The 19791-nt window shown below is 49.9% G+C and overlaps 1 protein-coding gene across 1 annotated transcript in view; it reads right to left on the reverse strand.

Moving 5' to 3' along the window:
- Positions 1-19791, reverse strand: part of G3BP2 (G3BP stress granule assembly factor 2) — a 113880-nt gene that overhangs the window by 61175 nt on the left and 32914 nt on the right. Inside the window, exons 3-5 of the mRNA XM_082258946.1 lie at positions 18829-18910; positions 17564-17737; positions 8390-8480 (exon numbers count right to left, since the gene is read on the reverse strand). Of these exons, the coding sequence (XP_082115072.1) occupies positions 8390-8480; positions 17564-17737; positions 18829-18910 (347 nt within the window). The remainder of the gene's footprint in view (positions 1-8389; positions 8481-17563; positions 17738-18828; positions 18911-19791) is intronic.

Consider the following 19791-nt stretch of genomic DNA (forward strand, 5'->3'; position numbering starts at 1 on the left):
GTCCCTCATGGAACCTCCGGAGATGGTCTTTCCAGGGAGGCGCCGAACAAGCGATACAAGGGAGGATCACATCAGGCCTTCTGGAAAGGCTGTTCCACAGACCAGCATTTTAGCCATATGCACAGAAGGATCATTGCTGTCACAGAAAGCCTAGAGACTAAGGAAGCCGCATCCAGATAGGCATCACAGATGAACTACAACCCCTGGAACAACTAGGCCGCCAGATCTGCAAAGGCATGAGGAAGCTACTCCCCGCCGGATCCTAGGGCAAATGCTTTGCCTACGAGGGAAAGTCAGGGACACCAATGCTTTGGTGAACACTGGCCTAAGGACCGAAACGGCCTCAGTGCCGAACCAGCCAGAATGTACATATTGAGGGCCACAGCCTCCACCTTACGGTGAAGCTAGATCCTAAAAGGCCAGGTACTCAAACCGAAATCATGGATGCCTTGTGCAATCTGGAAACCTGAAGGTCCACTTCTTAATAAGGGACTCCTTCTAGGGGATAACGCCTAGTAAAGCGCTTAGGGACCATAAGGGGACGCTTTGTTTGCCCCCACTCTATAGCGACTTAACCGCACTGGATGGCTTGTGAATGCCAAAGAGAACCTGCGCCTCCATCGCAGCTGCGTCCTCCATCTTTCAGGTCTTACACACAGTGCTTCCATCAGCGCCTTTTCGTGCGCGGCTGCAAACGTGGAGGTATCATCCACACTGAGGATTCCAGGCGCGTGGTTCAGACCCAGCAGGGTGACCCACGTCCACGGTGGCTGGGGGGGGGGGGGGGGGGGGTCGCTCATTTGCTAGCCTGTCCCCTGAACAGCACCTCCCCCTGGGACACAAAGGACTCCAGGTCAGCAGTCAGTGCATCGATGGATGGTTTGGACCTAGAGGGCCCGCAGCCTCAGAGAGGGGTTTAGGTGGGGACATGTGCTTCAAAGACTCCAACAATCAGCAGGGGAACCCCACAAAACAGGTGTAGAACACTGCAAGTGACACCCACATGGTGCTGGTAGGACCACCCAGTTGCCAAGTACAGAACACCAAGCGATCCTCAGCAGAGAGGGAGAGAACCCCACCAGACTCAACACCCTGCAGGAACCGGCACCTGCAGCCACCAGGATAATCTGCACTGCAAGTGCTGCGATCAGAAAGTGAAAGGATCCAGGAGTCAGCATCAGGGGATGAGGAGGGGCTCCCACTGCCGAAATAGCCAACCACAGGGCTCCACTGTCATGGTCACCGCTATTTAAAAAAAAAAACGGAATTTTTGTAAAATCTTACCTGTAAAATTCCTTTCTCTGAGTCCTCCGACAGTCGCCGCCTCTTCATATTCGTCACATATGGGGTATTATACTTTGCTCCGAAGGAGTAGCTAGGCAACAGAATATGTTAACAATAAAGCTTTTAACATATCCCACCCTCAAGGGGTGGTCCCCTCAGTCAATACCCTCCTACTTCCTGCAACCATATCTCAGTTTTAGTGGAATAGCAGTAGAGTATACAACCAAACCCCAAAAGAGGGGCGGGGGCGGCGACTGTCGGAGGACTCAGAGAAAGGAATTTTACAGGTAAGATTTTACAAAAATTCCGTTTTCTCTTACGTCCTCCGACAGTCGCCGCCTCTTCATATTCGTCACATATGGGGACGTCCCAAAGCAGTGCAAACATGAGGGGTGGGAAACGCATCCGCGCCGAAAGGCAACGCAGTCTCCGCATCAAGGAAAGGAACCTTACCAAAGGAAGGAAACCAGCTGGGCAACAGCAAAAAACAAGTGCTCAACAGGAGCAACAACCCAGGAAAAGACAAAAAAACCAGGGGATATAAAACTTATCCCAACAGCCAGGAGTCCCCAACAAGGGACCCTAGGGAACAGCCGCACTAAGAACCTTGCGGCCAAAGGAAGCATCCGCCGATGCCTGAACATCTACTTTGTAGAATTTTGTGAAAGTGTGCACGGTCGACCAGGTCGCCGCCTTACACACCTGGGCTACAGAAGCCCCATGACGACAGGCCCAAGACGTACTCCGAGATCTAGTAGAGTGCGCCTTCACAGGCACAGGGGGAACCTTCCCCTGCAAAGCATAGGCCTGTTCAATGGTCTGCCTGATCCATTTGGCCATGGTAGAGGCCGAAGCCGCCATGCCCTTCCGAGGACCCTCTGGAAGAACAAACAAGGAGTCCGTCTTTCGAAAAGACTCAGTCGATTTAAGGTAAACCCTTATCGCCCGAACAACATCCAGAGAGTGCAATCTCACCTCCTTTGGATGTTTAGGCTTCGTGCACAACGAAGGCAAGACAATATCCTCATTAAGATGGAATTCCGAAACTCGTTTCGGAAGAAAAGAAGGATTAGGTCGCAAGACCACCTTATCCAAATGAATAACCAGGTACGGAGACTTGCAGGACAAAGCCGCCAGCTCCGACACTCTGCGAGCCGAAGTGATCGCCACCAAAAAGGCGACCTTTTTGGACAACATAGACAACGAGATCTCCCTGATCTGTTCAAAAGGAGCACGTTGTAACACAGATAGAACGAGATTCAAGTCCCAAGGGGGCAGAGGATCCCGCCTAGGGGGAACCAGATGACGCACACCCTGAACAAAGGTGCCAACCAATGGGTTGGAAGCCACGGGACGTTGAAACAGAACGGCCAGAGCAGACACCTGACCCTTTATCGTAGCCAGCACCAAACGCTGATCAACACCCGTTTGAAGGAAAGACAGCACACGGGACACCGAGTACGTGCGGGGTGAAAACCCCCTGGACTCACACCAGGCAAAATAGGCCTTCCAAGTACGGTAATAAACCTTCCCTGAGGGAGACTTCCTCGCGTTGATTAAAGTATGAACGACCTCCGGAGAGAGACCCCTCTCCTTCAGGACCTCGGTCTCAACAGCCAGGCCGTCAAAGCCAGCGACTGTAAAGCAGGATGGTATATCGGTCCTTGAGACAGTAGATCGTCTCGAAGAGGTAGACGCCACGGGGCGTCGACCGCCAGATTCACGAGGTCTGCGTACCAGGACCGGCGAGGCCAGTCCGGTGCCACAAGAATCACCGTGTTGCGTTCCGAGTGTAACCTGCGAAGGAACCTGGACAGCAACTGAATCGGTGGAAACGCGTACATCAGCCTGTACTGATGCCACGGGGCCACTAACGCGTCCGACGCGTCTGCCCGAGGGTCGCGCGTCCTTGCCACGAACCTCTTCACCTTGTTGTTGAGACGAGACGCGAACAGGTCCACATCTGGAAGACCCCACTTCGCGCACAACATCTGGAAGACAGCCGGGTGGAGAGACCATTCCCCCTGATCCAGGGTCTGGCGACTCAGATAGTCCGCCTGCCAGTTCTCCACTCCCGGAATGTGAACCGCCGTTATCGCCGGGACATGAGTCTCGGCCCAAGACAGAATGTCGGCCACTTCTCGAGCCGCTCGGGCACTCCTGGTGCCCCCTTGGTGGTTGATGTAGGCCACCGCCGTGGCATTGTCCGTCTGCACCCGAACCGGGCAACCCTGCAGCCGGTCCGTCCAGCGATGAAGACAGAGACTTATCGCACGCAATTCCAGAATGTTGATCGGAAGGGAAGACTCCGCCTCCGACCAAGTCCCCTGGGCGGACAGAACGCCCAGAACTCCACCCCAGCCCGACAGGCTGGCATCCGTGGTGATTACCGTCCACGAGATCGGACGAAACGACTTGCCCCCGGACACCAACGGGGACTGGAGCCACTACAGAAGGTTTCCTCTGGTGCGATGACTCAACGAGATTTGAAGATCCAGAGATTGAGGTCGCCCGTCCCACCTGGACAGGATCTCCGCTTGGAGACCCCGCGTGTGAAACTGGGCGAAAGGAATCGCCTCGAAGGCCGAGACCATCAATCCCAGACATCTCATACACGTCCGCAGAGACGAGTTTGGAACGTCCCTGAGGGACCTGACTTCCTCCCGGAGAGTCCTGAGTTTGTCTTCCGGCAGGAAGACCTTCGCCTGCACCGAGTCCAGAATCATTCCCAGATAGGGGAGACGAACCGACGGACTCAGTGTCGACTTTGGAAAATTCATCGTCCAACCAAACTCCTGCAGAGTTTGCATCGTGACAGACAGGTCCTTCTCCAGACCCTGGCTGGTCGCAGACCGAACCAGAATGTCGTCCAGATACCCCAGGACAGAAACGCCCTGGGCCCTCAATAATGCCAGAACCGGTGCAAGCACCTTGGTGAAGACCCGCGGAGCCGGGCGAGACCAAAGGACAACGCCACGAACTGGTAGTGATCCTCCGCAATGGCAAATCGAAGGTATCTCTGATGACCCTCGAATATGGGGATGTGAAGGTACGCATCCTTCAAATCGATGGAGGCCATGAATTCCCCCGGAACCAGGGCAGCCACCACCGACCGCAGGGATTCCATGCGGAACTTGCGAACCCGCACAGAGCGGTTCAGAGCCTTCAAGTCCAGAATCGGACGAACCTTGCCCTCCTTTCTGGGCACGGTGAACAGATTGGAATAAAACCCCCGAAACCTGTCCCGATGAGGCACCGGAACCACCACTCCCTGAGCCCTCAGGTCCCGCACCGCCAGGTGCAGGTCCCGCAAGCGCTCTGGAGACAGTTGAAGATTTGAGGGAAAAAATCTGCTCTCCGGCCGAGAGAGAAACTCGATCTTGTAACCAGATCGAACGATTTCCTGAACCCATCTGTCCCGCACACGGGCCAACCAGGGCTGAAGAAAACCGAGCAAGCGTCCCCCCACCCCAAAACTGGGTGAGGGCGACCCTTCAGGCCGAACTGTTATGGGCTGCAGATCCGGATTGGCCGGACTTCTGTTTACCAGACCAGGGCTTCTTCTGAGAGCCTTGACCTTTGAACGGTTTGCCCTTGTAGTGCGGCCGAAAGGCACGAAAGGACCCCTGAGGGGGCCGAAAATTAGCATGCTTCTTCCCAGAAGCCCCCTTAGCCTTGGGGAAATGGGGCAAGAGAGTGCTCTTACCCCCGGTGATCCCCTTAATCAACACATCCAGGGACTCCCCAAAAAGGCGAGACCCATCATAAGGCAGATTGGCTAAGGTCTTACGTGAAGATTGGTCCACCGACCAACATTTTAACCAAACCAGGCGGCGAGACAACACCGCCACGCTGTGCACACGTGCAGCCAACGGAACCAGGTCCAGGTCCGCATCACACAGATACATGACACCCTGGTGGATTTGATCCACCATATCCAGGGTCGCCGGCGAGGCCGAGTCGGCCACTAGGACGCGCCTAAGCATCTGCGTCCAACTTGCGATCGCCTGGGCCGCCATGAGAGAAGCAAACAGAGCCTTAAGCATAGAACCCGTAACAGAATAAGTATGACGGGCAAGAGACTCCAGTCTCCTATCCGTGGCATCACGGAAAACAGGGGAATCCTCTGCAGGAATCGCAGTGGCTTTGTTCAAAACCGCAATTGCGTGATCCACTGGTGGAGGCACACACCACCTTTCATCAGTGGAAGGCGAAAAAGGATAACGCAGCTTGAATCTACTCGGTACCGCAAAAGGTTTGCGCAGATTGCGCCATTGATCCTTAACAGCGCGCTGAAAATCATCATTGCAGGGAAAAACCTGCGGCGTCCTGCGTTTCCTCTGCGTCCCATAAGCCGCCAAGGCAGCGGGGGGACACACTTCGTCCTGCAAACGCAGCGTTTGCTTAATGGAAGCAATCAACTCATCCATGATTGCAAGCTCTTCAGGCGAGCCAGGGGGAGAATTATCAACCCCCTCAACTTCAGCCTCCACCTCAGACCCCACTAGATCAAGAGAGGAGCGGGACCCCGATAAGGAGGCCCCCGCCATAACCGCCCCATCACCTTCACCCTCAGAATCAGAGGAAAGAGCAACTCTGGGCCTTTTAGTAGATTGAGCAGCCACCAGCATTTGCACCTGAGCAGCAAGGCCAGCCACAATAGTGGCTAAATCCCCCCCTGGGGGGGAAACAGCGGTCCCCTGGCTTTCCACCAATACTGTAGGAAATTTGCCCTCCTGAGAATCCATTGCCCCTGTAATGCCAGACAACCAAGGGTTAACTGCCCCTTTTAAGCAAGCGCAGCCCACCGCACCACACTCAAGCACAATGAGACCCCCACAGGGAATATGCAAACTGAACACAGGCAATGGATAGCAAGAACAGAAGGATAAAACCTGAGGAGACCCACGCCGCTGCTGCTGCCTCGATCGGTGTTCCTGGAAAGAGGAAGTGATGCTGCCAGGGCGCTCTATGTAAGCCTATGGAGGCTACAAGAAAATGGCCGCCATGCATGTAAACCATGCGGCCGGAGCGAGTGTAGGCAAAATGGCGTCGTTTGGCGCCGAAACCGCCGCTCCACAGTGCATTAAAACACACATTACATTCCAATATCAGAATACATGTCAGATCGCCGCAGCGATCGCTGTATATGCCCAAACATGCCAAAAAACATGCCCCACAGCACACAGCTTCTCACACTGACCAGTCTGACACACACAGTGTCATACAGCTCCCCCCCCCCCTTGCAGCCCACAGCATGCAGCCGAGAGATAGGGAGACAAGCAGTGTGAATAGAGGCAGGTTACACAGTCCCAGACTGACACCCCCCCAGACAGACAGGTCCCCACATAAATACACTTACCTCACATGGCGTGGGGGACCCGCACAGGTGAACAAGCCGCTGCACATGAGGCAGGGAGAGTCGCATTCAAGACGCACACAAGGGGGGTTAAGAAACCGCACAGCGTCCAGTGAGGTAGCCACCTCACCAATCATCCCTGCACCGAACAGGGATGGGTCGTTCACTGTGCCAGGAGCGTTACCTGGCTGAACGCTCGATGGCAGACTGGGAAGCCACTGACCCACGACCTGCGACCAGGGGGATCAGCCCGAGACCCAGTCCGCATGATCCTCTTCATCCGAAGAACTAACTAACGCTGACAAAATAACAGCCAAGTAAAGGTAGAGAGAAAAAACTCAAACAAAATTTTAAAAAGAAGAAAGAGTCTGGGACAGAAAGTCCCAGCACAGAGAGAGCCAGCCACTCCTGACAAGCTAGACATTAAAACTGAGATATGGTTGCAGGAAGTAGGAGGGAATTGACTGAAGGGACCACCCCTTGAGGGTGGGATATGTTAAAAGCTTTATTGTTAACATATTCTGTTGCCTAGCTACTCCTTCGGAGCAAAGTCTAATACCCCATATGTGACGAATATGAAGAGGCGGCGACTGTCGGAGGACGTAAGAGAAAAAAAAAACAGCCACATGAGTACACAAACATGGCTGCCGTGCATAGAAACACACAGGCTACAACAAAATGGCAGCACCACGAGGCTTCCAGGGACCCAAGAGGGATACAACCCCCCCCCCCACCGAACGTTTGGTCGCCGGCGGCACATCCCCCCAGTATAGTGCCATGCCCCCACCCCAGAGGTGGACCAGACCACCCAAACAGCCACAGCATAAGTGGAAGGGGGGAGGTAGGATTGGGGACAGATGAAAGAGAGGGTGCCTGACAGGAAGGAGAGGAACCCGGGGGTCCGACCGTCCCAAGAAGGGGCTCACGTTCACACCAAAACCCTCAAGGGGGAGAAGGGAGGGGACAGTTACTCACATTAAAAGAGGAACCAGGTGGGCACCTCTCCAGACAGAACCTTCTTCTTCTTCTTCGAAAGGGGGGGTTGTCGGCCAGAAGGAACGGTGTGACTTGGGTCGAGACCCAGTCGAATGCAACCTCGCATTGCGTTTTACTCGCAGGCCAGCCCCCATCCAGTAGGGCTATGTAGCGGCCGACCTAGTGCAGGGCAGAGGTCTGCGCGCGTTGACTGGCCAAAATGGGATGACCACTGGATGTAGATTATCCAGCCTGGCAGTTGATTGTAGATCTCACTGGAGATTTCACTGGAAAAATGCAGGAGAAAGAAATGTCTATATAAAAAAGAAAAAATTTGCCAGGACCAGAGATCTCAGCAAGGAACTAGGTCCTGACTAGGCAGGAAAAAAAAAAAAAAAAAAAGTACCTATAGCAGAAGATGGAATATACCCCCTGGGAAGGCCCATAAGCGTAGACAGACTTTTTCTGCTTAGTGTCCTACTCCAATAGGGGGCAGAATAAGCCAATGGTTAAGAATATCAGGAGCTCTGTCCGTAAATGAACAAAAGAGATATTCTGGCCAATTATATTAATGCCCATGCGCTTGACACACCTAAACCTGTTTAAAAACATCAAGCATTTATTTCTGCTAAACGCTGGTGTCATGAGGAAAGGCATCTAGGAGAGATGGGTAAATGCCCTGTGCATGAGGCCTTACATTATCAGGTCCACTGCGTAAAACTATTAAAAGGTAAACAAATCCATGGCTTAAAAAAAAAAAAAGACACTTGCCTTCATCCAGCTCTGCTTCCGAATCCCCAAAAACCTCATCCTCATAACGAAAGATGTCATTATGAACATAAAATTTGTTTGGGACAGATCCCTGCAACAAAGAAATGTTAAAAACACACGCATTCATTTTTAAAACACTCATAAAACATTAACATGCACACAATTCCAGTTAGTGTCCTCAAGTTAGTTGCCTGCTTGCACCCTTCCTTGCATTTCAGAAAGATCTAGAGTTACCTTCCTATCTGACCTGCAAAACAGACACTATGACCCAACACTAGACCTTCTCAATGTTGTACAACATGCAGGGCAAAGTTAAAGCGCACCTAAAAAAAAATTGATTTTTGTAAGAACTTACCGTAAAATCCTTCTCTCTGAAGTTCGACAAGCAGCTCCATCTAGTCAGACTACAGGGTTATGCTGCTCCTATCAGGAATAGGCACTAGGCAGGAAAAAAGCTTAACCATACCTATGGGGGCTGTCCCTGCAGGCATAACCCCACACACCCTGCTATCAAGCAGTTTAGTTGCGAGCAGTGTTTAGGATAGAAAAAAAAAAACATTCACTCAGTAGAGGAGCAGATGCTGCGTCTCTTGAACTTCAGAGAAAAGGATTTTACAGTAAGTTCTTACAAAAATCCAGTTCTATCATTCAGACAGACGCAGCTCCATTTAGTCAGACTATAGGGATGTCACAAAGCAGTATATTCATGAGGGGTGGAAAGACCACGCAAACGGAAACCTAACTCCCCAAAAGGAAAACTTAGCCAACCAGGGAACATGGAGCTCACCCTGAAAACACAATACTGTACACCCCTCAGAGAACCAAAAAAACAGTTCTCTAAACAGCAGCCTGCAAAACCTTGTGGCCAAAAGAAGCATCCGAAGATGCCAATACATCTTAGGATTTTAGTAGGAACATGACCCACCAGTGAATAAGCCTGAACTACCGTCTGCCTGGTCCATCTGGATATGGTCACCGCAGACGCAGTCAATCCCTTACGAGATCCTTCAGTAAGGATAAAAACTGCGTCAGATTCTGAAAAAACAAAAAAAAACACACACTTTGAATGTTTGGGCTTAGGGCAGAGTGAAGGCAACACAATGCCTTCTTCATTTAGATGAAAATCAGAAACAACCTTAGGAAGAAACTGATCAGGTCAAAGTGCCACTTTATCCCTGTGTATCACTAGATAAGATGAGCATCAGGACAACGCCACCAGTTGCTCTGAGCGGTAGTGATAGCCACCAAGAAGGCAACCTTCTGGGACAACAAAAGCAGAGAAATCACCCGAATGTTTTCAAAAGGAGGCTTTTGAAAAACAGATAATACCAGATTGAGGTCCCACGGAGGCAGCGGGGACCTTCTCAGAGAAGCCATATGGCGCACTCCCTGTATAAAGGTACGAATCAAAGCATGCGTAGTTGACGGGCACTGGAAAAATATAGCCAAAGCCGACACTTGGCCTCCGATAGTGGCCAAAGCCAACCGCTGGTCAACTCCTTTCTGCAGAAAGGCCAAGAACCTAGCTACCGAAAACAAGCGAGGGTGCACCTTCAGTGATTCACATCATTAAATATACGATTTCCACATACGATGATATATCTTCCTAGCCTTCAATAGCGTAGGAATCAAGAGTCAGAAAGACCTCTATCTCTAAACACCTGGCTTTCAACAGCCATGACATTAAAGCCAGCAACTGTTAAGCAGGATGGAAGATCGTACCTCGAGATAGCAGATCTTCCCTGAAGGAAGTCTCCAAGGAGCATCGGTGACCAACCCTACCAGGTCTGCGTACCAAGACTGGCGAGGCCAGTCCGGAGTCACCAGAATGACCGGAATCCCTTCCAATTCTATCCTGCGCAGAAGCCTCAGCAGGAGTTACAAGGCAGGAAAATTAGCCAATACTCACCCCAAGGAGCCACTAGAGCGCCTGTGGCATTAGCCAGATGTAATTGAGACCTGGCTACGAATTGCTGAACCTTCTTGTTGAGGCGAGAAGCAAACAGATCGACCTTGGGAGTCCCCCACCGAACACACAGGAGATTAAACACCTCCAGGTGCAGAGAACAACTCCCCTAGATCTAACACCCAACGACTCAGATAATCCGCTTGCCAGTTCTCCACACCTGGAATGTATACAGCAGAGAGGGCTGGAATAAATTTTTTCCGCCCAGGCCAAAATCCCAGCCACCTCCTTGGCTGCCAAGACCCTATTGGTGCTCCCCTGGAGGTTGATGTAAGCCACAGCCCTGGTGTTGTCTGATTGAATCCGACCCGGACAATCCTGCAGAGTCGTCCAATGGCTCAGACAAAGCTTTATTGCTCTGAGCTCCAAAACATTTATCGGTAGTTTCGACTCTTATCGTCCAGGTACCCTCGGCACAGTTCTTTCCCAGCACTCTGCCCAAGCCAGTTAGGCTGGCGTTCGTGGTCACCAAAACAACAGGAGGAAGAACTTGCCCTGGCATAGTGCAGGAGACTGAATCCACCACAACAGAGCAGACTGTGTTGTGGCTTAACCGAATCAAAGAGTCCAAGGACTTTGGATCCTTATTGCTTTGGACAAGAATGTCCCTTTCTGGTATGGAACTGAGCAAACGGAACCGCCTCGGTTGATACCATCAGACCCAAGATACGCATGCAAACTTGGGAGGACAGATTGTTAGCCAACAACAACCGAATTGCCTCCTGCATCTTTTAGTTTGTCCGGGGGGGGGGAGGGGAGAAACACCTTGGCCAAGGCTGAATCCAGAGTCAAGCCCAGATAATCCAGTCTCAAGACAGGTGTCAGCATTGATTTCTTGAACTTGATTATCCAACCTAAATCCTGCACAGTTCTGACAGATGACCATCAGATCCCCAACAATACTGAAGGAGAGACCGCTCTCAACAGGAGACCAAGCGCAGCAATGCCAAAACCGGTGCCAAGACCTTGGTAAACACTCTGGGAGCTGAGGCGAGACCAAAGGGCAGCGCTACAAAATTGATAATGCTCCTTTGCGACCGCAAAGTGAAGAAACCGCTGACGTCCAGCGTAAATGTGTAGATATGCGTCCTTGATATCTATGGAGGCTAAGAAATCTCCCTAGTGTAGTGATGCCACTACCATGTGGATGGATTCCATCCTGTACCCGCACCAAGCGGTTCAGGGCCTTGAGATCCAGGATGGGACGCAACTTTCCTTCCTTCCTGGACACGGTGAAGAGGTTTGAATAAAACCCTAAAAATGTTCCTGAAAAGAACCCGGTACAATCACTCCTTGCGACAGCAAATCGTGTACTGCCCCTTGCAAGTCCCTTAACTGGACTGGGAATAGTTGAAGAATGAACGGGAAGAACCTGTCCGACGAACAAGACCGGAATTCGATCTTGCACCCAGATGAGATCAGTTCGTAAACCTAATTGTCCTGAATCAAGGAGGTCCAGGGTTCCAGAAAAAAAACAAATACATCCCCCCACCCCAGAACCGGGTGAGGGCGCTACTTCATGCAGACAAGGACTTGTCTGCAGGTCCAGATAAAACAGCAGCCTGCAAAACTTTGCGGTCAAAAGAAGCATTCGTAGATGCCAAAACATCAACTTTGTAAAATTTAGTTAAAGTGTGCGCTGACAACCAGGTGGCCATCTTGAAAACCTGCGCCACTGACGCCTGATGACCGAAGGCCCAAGAAGTACTAAGCGCCGAGTAGAGTGCGTTGTTACAGGCAAAGGAGGAACCTGACCCTTAATAGAATAGGCCCGAATCACCGGCTGTCTGATCCCCCTGGAAAGGGTCGCAAAAGGAGAACACAACCCTTTTCTTGGCCCTTCGGTGACCACGAACAGCGAATCTGACCTCCGAAGAGACTGTGGCTGCCAGATCATTCGAACCACATCCAGGGCATGCAACGCAAAATCCTTGGGATGAGGTCCGTGTACCAAATCCGGTGAGGCCAGTCCGGGGCCACCAGAAAGACCAGAATCCCTTTGGCCTTGATGCTGGGCAGAAGCAGCTTGAGAGGAGGGAAGGCGTAGATCAGAAGATACTGGCCCCACGAGGCAACCAGAGCATCTGTGGCGTCCGCCAGGGGATCCAGTAACCGTGCCACAAACTCAGCCTAATCTGATCATCCAGACACTATGGACACTTATCCCATTTCACCAGGATCTCCCTTTGGAGGGACCTCGTATGGAAGTGTGAAAACAGAAGCGCCTCAAAAAGGTAGACACCACCAGGCCCAGCATACGCATGCAAGTCCAGAGGGAAGACCACCTGCAGGACAGCAACAGATGAATTGCAGCATGTTAACTTCTGGAGTCTGTCCAGAGGGAGTAAAATTCTGGCTAGGGCCGAGTCCAGAGTCAGAACCAGATAGTCCAGTTTCGTGGAAGGAACCAAAGCAGACTTCTGAAAAATCAGAAGCCAGCCGAACTTCCTCAGAGTCCATATAGGGATGTCCAGGTCCATCAGAGCAGTAGGAAACTATGCCCGCAGAGAAGGTAGTCAAGGTAGACCAGCACTGCCATACCTTGCTGACATAATGCCAGCAAAGGAGCAAACACCTTTGCGAAAGCCTGAGGAGCAGAGTCGAGACCAAAGGTTAACACCATAAGCGGATAATGCCCCTCTCCCACGGAAAAACGGAGGAAGCGTTGTTGACAGACACATATTGGTATGTGTAAGCGTCCTTGATGTAGATCGAGGCAAGGAAATCCCCCTGATACAAGGATGCCACCACTGAGCGAACAGACTCCATTCTGAACTTCTGTACCTGCAAAGTAGTTCAGGTGCTTGAGATCCAGAATTGGATGCACCTTGCCTTCTTTCTTCAGGGCCATGAACAGGTTGGAATAAAACCCCTGAGTTCCGGAGTTGGAACGGGAACAATTACCCCTTGAACAGGTATTGCACAGCCCCAAAGAGGGCTTGTAATTGGTCCAGGGACAGACGCAGATTGGAAGGAAAGAACCTCTCCGGAGGGTAAGAAAGAAAAAAACTTGATCTTTTAGCCGGACAGTATCACTGTTTTGCACCGAGGCGGCCCACAGTTTCGAAAAACAGCAAAGACGTCCCCCCACCGCAGGCACGGGCGAGGGCGCACCTTCATGCAGAAGGAGCTTTGTCTGTGGGTCTGGAGAACCCTGCTTTGCACTTGCCAGACCAAGTTAGCTTGGATCCTCCCGAAGAGGCCTTGAAAGGCTTTGAACCCTTGTCAGCCAACCCTGAGGGACGAAAACACTTCCAGTGAGTCGAAGACAGGCCATGTCTGCGACAATGTTCCATACCCTTACTAACCTGTGTAAGAAAAGTGCTCTTCCCCCCCTTGAAACTCTTGATGTTATCCAGGGTAGCTCCAAATAGGCAATCTCCTTGAAAAGAAAGATCAGTTAAGGCTTTTTTTTTTTTTAATAGGAGGTCTGGTCCGCAGACCAACATTTAAGCCACAAAACACACCTAAGGATCACTGCCGAAAACAGACAGCCTAGTAATCAGGGGAGCCGCATCCAAAGAAGCATCACAGATAAACTGCAGCCCCAGGACCAAATGGTCCACCACCTCAGCAAAAGCAAGGGGGAGCTGCTCACCCTCCAGGCCACGGCGTAAAAGCTTAGCCCACTAAGTCAGAGTTTGTGACACCAGGGCAATGGTGAACACCGGTCTTAGCGCCAAGCCAGCCACAGTGAACATACTGCAGGCCACAGCCACCGCCTGTGTCAGCCGGATCTTTAAAAGCTGGTAATTCTTTTACCGGAATCATAGTTGCCTTATTCAACCTGGAAACCAGGGGATTCACCACCAGTGGTGGAACAGTCCACTTCTTAAGAGGGACTCTTCAAAAGGGTGCCTCATTGCGAATTGTTTTGTACGTTCCCACTCTATTGCGACAAATCTGTCAAAATTGGAAGGAAACGGAAACCCCTTCGCCGCTCTAGACGGCTTGTGAGTGCCAAAGGGAACCAGTGCCTTCACCGCAACTCCAGCTGCTTTCTCCATTTTTAAAGTCTCACGCACAGACACAATTGAACAGTGCGTTCACTTGCGCCTTTTCGTGTGCGGCTACAGGAGTGGAGGAATTATCCTATCTGAAAACTCAGGACGCGAGGCCGCAGACACCTCAGGGCAGGGGGGGGGGGGGGCGGTTCGATAGATGAACCACAGGACCATCAGCCTGGGGGGGGGGGGGTTTAATGGGAAGTAGGGGAACCCGGGGGTCCCAGGGAGGGGCCTGCGTCCATTCCCAAAACCCTCCAGGGGGAGAAGGAAGGGAATAAGCTGAAGTCAGCGCACGCTCGCTGGTCAGACTGGGGTGACCACTGGATCCAGCCCATCGCCCAGTCTGGAAGTTAATGGTAGATCTCACAGAAAAAAAAAAATCCAGGGAGAGAAAAAAAAAAAAAAAGTGCCAGGACCAGGAGATCCCAGCAATGAACTAGGTCCTTACTCCAGACATGCATAAAAAAATTGAGTACCTATAGCAGACAGGGGGAGAATACCTCCTTGGACTGCCCATAAGCATAGTCAAGTTCTTTTTCTGCCTAGTGTCCTACTCCTGTAGGGGGGCAGTATAATCCAATGGTCAAGATCAGGAGCTGTGTCCGTCAAGGAACTAAAGAGAAAATCCAATTTTCTGGATGGAATCAGGGCAGGCTTCTGGTAGTTTAGAAGCCAACCAAACTCCTTTAAAAAGGTCTGTATAGTGATCTCCCCGTCGTCCCAATGCAGATGACTCCGCTCAACTGATAGTGCTCCTCTCCCATAGCAAAGCAGAGGAAACGCAGTGTCGGGCACATAGTGGCATGTGCAAGTAAGCATCTTTGACATCGATAGAGGCTAGAAAATCCCCTTGATGCAGTGACGCCACCGGCGTTCTGAATTTCTGTACCCGCACAAAGCTGTTGAGGGCCAGAATCATACAAACCTTGTCCCCCTTTGGGACCGTAAAACGGTTTGAATTAAAACCTTGAAACCGTTCCGAACATGGCTACCGAACAGGCCCTGCACCACCCTGAAGAGAGCTTGCCGTAAGTTCAGGGAGATGCATGTTGAAAGGAAAGAACCTTTCCGTGGGGCAAGAACGAAGCTATCTTGTAACAGGACAGAATTACTTTGTGGACCCATTTGTCATTCACCAAGGAGGTCCCATCACTTTCAATGGCACCCCGAACACGGCGCGATTTTGCCGCATTTGTTGTCCAACGAAACACCTTTAAAATAGGCAAACAGAATCGTGGGACGCCTGTCACCCACAAATTGTACAGCGTCTTTTGGGCAACAGGTGTCCTGTGGTTCTGTGTGAGAATTTACCGCGATTCGTCAGGTGAAAATCGCAAGCAACATCACAAACACGCTTGGGTTGCCATTGGAAGAAACAGGAATTGCACAGGTGCCCCACGATTTGCCTAGATTCGGGATCGCGGGCAGAATCGTGGTGGGGGCGCCAAGATGTGAACAGACCCCCAAAGCCACACACACCTAAGCACCACTGCCAAAAAAGAGCTTAGAAATCAAGGGAGCGACTTCCAGAGAGGCAGGTCCATTTCTTGAGGGACTCTTCAAAGGAGTACCTCACTGCAAAGCGCTTCGAACCACAAAGGGACATTTAGAACGCTCTCAATCTATGTAGACAAACTTGTCAAAATAGGAGGGTGAAGGGAACAGTTTTGCCGTGCGAGACGGCTTTATAGTGCCAAAAGGGATGGCCACCATCTTCAAAGATTCCCGCACGGATGTAATCAGTGCGTCAACCAGCACCTTCTGGTGCACAGCTACAGCTGTGGATAACTGCACTGAAGGAGCGTGGATACAAGCCCCGCAGGGTGGGCCAGGTCCGCGGCGGCAGTGCCAGATTCAGGATCTGACGGGATAGACGAGGCTGGGGGTGCCTTCTGCTAACCCGCCCCATAAAGGCCACCTCCACCTGGGAAACAAAGGACTTCAGGACCACTGTCAGTGCATCAAGAGAGGGTTGGGACCCAGAGGGACCTGATACCTCCAAGAGGGGGGTCAGGTGGGGAAACATACTCCAGAGACTCAATGAATAAAAGTTGAACCCACCAGCAAATTGTGTCTAACCCCGCTAGAGGACTCAGCCACTGATGGCACCGCACCTATATCACCACAGGGGCACACTGAAAGCATAGCACCCCGCAAGAGAGAGGGAGGGACCCCACCAGAACTCACCACCCCACCGGAGGAGTGCCGGTCTTCACAAGAGATAGCCAAGCATCCATGTGCAGAAAACCCAGAAATCAAACACCAGGGGAAAAAGGAGGAGCCCCCTCCAGCCCCCGCCATAATCGCCACTCCAGAGGTTTTACTGTGAAGGTCGAGGTTTTACTGTGAAGGTCATCGCACCTGTGCATGCCAGACCAACCAAAAAAGGCCGCCAGACAAATCAAACATGACCACCGGGAGAGAAAAAACACAGGACCCAAAAAAAAAAATGGGGCCAACCACGGAAAAATGGCCGCCACATAACGCCCACGAGGAGGCTCCCAGAAGAGACCCCTGGAGCCCAGGCCAAAACTCTACAGCGGGAGGAGGACCCAAGCCGCAAGACCACAAAGACTGTCAGCGCTCAGCTTATCAAGAATATCCATCCCTCTGGCTGCTAACCCAGCATGGTGCTCGCTGGGCAGACTGGGGGGGGGGGGGGGGTGCACTGGATCTAGCCATCTAGCCCATCGCCCAGGCCAGCAGTTGATTGTAGATCTTACAGGGGAAAAAAAAAAAAAAAAAACACAGGTAGAAGAAAAAAGCCTTTTTACATAAAAAATTGGCAGAACACAAGATCCCAACAGGAGCTAGGTCTTTACTACTGACTAGGTAGAAAAACAAAAAACTAAAGGCCCTATAGCAGAGGGGGGTGTATACCAGATAGTACTGCCCATAGGCGTAACCAAGTCTTATTACTGCATAATTTTGAAGGATGCCTTAACTGAAAAAAAGGTTGTGAAACACTGGTCTAGAAGTCTATCCATACAGCTTCTGTAAATTCCTTCCTTACCACCATATACTCAGTCTACATTATACCATTACATAGTTTTGAGAAAGTCAAGTCTATATTCTGTGTAGAATGCCCTAGATGTTTTATTGAAGTATAGGTGTTAAAGTTTTCCCAATCTGAGAGATTGACTGTAAAACAATATTTAACACTGGAAAACCAACAATACAGAATATTGGCAAACTACTTACCTCTGGGGCAAGCACAAAGGTTTGCATGAACTTTCTCATTGGTTGGCCATTATTAGAAAGTTCACCCATGACCTGGACAACAACACCGTCATTTAGTGTAGCATGCGCATCGACGTGTCGAATCTTTGTGCGACATTCACTAAACTGAAGGGACATCACCTTCTTGTGAATTTCCTGAATTTAAGAAAACCATTTACAGTCAAATCAAAGTCAAATTAGGGGTGTTTTTTTTTTTTTTTGAAAGATTTATCCTTAAATACACTATAAAAATGATGAAAGCTGTGGATTTCTACCCTTAGGGAGCAGGGCCTTGATTTTAATTTCTAGTATGCCCTCAGGCTCTCTCGTTCAATGACACCGAGTTTTATTCAACCCAGAAAACTGAGAACATCTTGTGGTGAAACAGTAGTACTGAGGGGATATCAAGAAAAAAAAAAAAAAAAAAAAAGGGAAGGATTGCAGACCAAGCTGCATTTATATAATTTATATTGCTTTGGTGGGGGCATTACTTAATAAAAAATAAATAAAAAAAAATAAAATGAGGTTTACACAAAAAAAAAAAAAAAAAAAAAACACACAAAGTTGATCAACGAAAGTTCACAAGTCTAAAATAATATCTTACATCTATCTATGGCAAGCCTACAATGGTATTTGTTTGCCACATCAGCCTATTCACCACTTTTGCTACTTGGTGTTAGGCCCCTTTCACACAAGGTGGACTCCATCAACTGGGTCCGCCTGCTAAGCGGCGGATATGTCCGCTAATCTCATCTGAGCATGCGGATGACAGTGTTTATTCGCTCCGGAATGCAGAGCGGACACAGCCCACTGTTTTCTACGGGGCTGTCAGATGGAAATGGACCGCCTGTTTCTTTGCTTCAGACTCATCAGATCAGCTAGCTGGATGGGGAATGGTTCCCCATCCCTGTTTTTGGCGGCCCAGATGCAGGCGGGTTTAAATGGACACGTGTCCGTTTAAATCAACCTCCCCATGGATAACAATGTGTGGTCTGATTAGGTCCATCTGAAAAACAGACAGGCATGCCCAATCAATCCGCTGGTGTGAAAAGGGGCCTAAAATAAGATTTATTCCAGGCTGCCTTGCATATGCACAGGTATATTAACTGGTAACCTTTTTACAGAATCACCTTAGTGATCTGTGTAGACTAGTTCGGAAAATTCCCCTTGAAACAAACCGGAAAATCATTAATAAACTAAGTAAATGACAGCATGAAGAATAGATATGCAGTAGTTTTGAGACATACCGCTTGTCCATACACAGCTTCTTGGGGCTTCCCACTGGCATCCAATCCTCCATGCACATAAGAAGAATTTCTTCCATAAAACCTAAAATTAAAGAGGAAAAAATTCTTATAAGAAAGAAAAAGAAAAGAAAAGAAAAGGAGAAAAAAAAAAAAAAAAAGAAGAAAAAAAGGAAAGAAAAAGAAAGAAACACTTGGCAAGGACCGTTGACATTTGCTAACTACTAATGGCTTAGTGCACATGACAGTATTAGCTGGGCATTGATTTTCCCACAAATCTTCAAGGATAGCACATAAGGCCGGGTCCACCTACCTAAAACCAGAACCCCATCCACAATGAAAAATAATAAATATCAATCACCACAGTATTAAGAACTGAAGGCAACCAATGGATTAGGACGACAACACAACAAAAAGATATAGTGCGGAAGATTCTGGAAAGAAATAATCTATTAGGGTGGTGCTCCTGCTTGCAGAACCTATTCCACAAGGCTTAAACTGGCCATACATGGATCAAAATTTAACAGAGACCCATGAATGGGCAGGGAGGTTGTTTACAAATCTATCTACCAAAAATCGACCTTTGTACAACTGCGCTGTCAGATTTTTGCCAGCTAAATCACCACTGCAGGCTATAGCCTGAAACACTGATCAGTACATTCTGATAGCGGGGGAAGTACAGTGTGTGAATGGTGGAAGAGAGTCCTCAATGATATCTGCAAAGTTAAAAGGCCAAGTTCAGCTTTTAAAAAAACTTTTTTTTTTTTTTTTGCAAAAATGTAAAGGGCTGGCAGGCAAGTGTGCTGGAAAATCTTGTTTGTGATGTGCATTGCCCTTCCATATGCACATTACTTCAAAGGCCAGTTATAGGTTGGAGTGGTTGTCACTTTTATGTACAGAAGGCTACAGAAAACCAGTACAACTTATGTCAGAGGATTTGTGTACAACATATGTATGAGGATTTGT

This window comes from Pelophylax lessonae (assembly GCF_965119305.1).
Source record: "Pelophylax lessonae genome assembly, chromosome: 1".
NCBI lineage: Eukaryota > Metazoa > Chordata > Amphibia > Anura > Ranidae > Pelophylax > Pelophylax lessonae.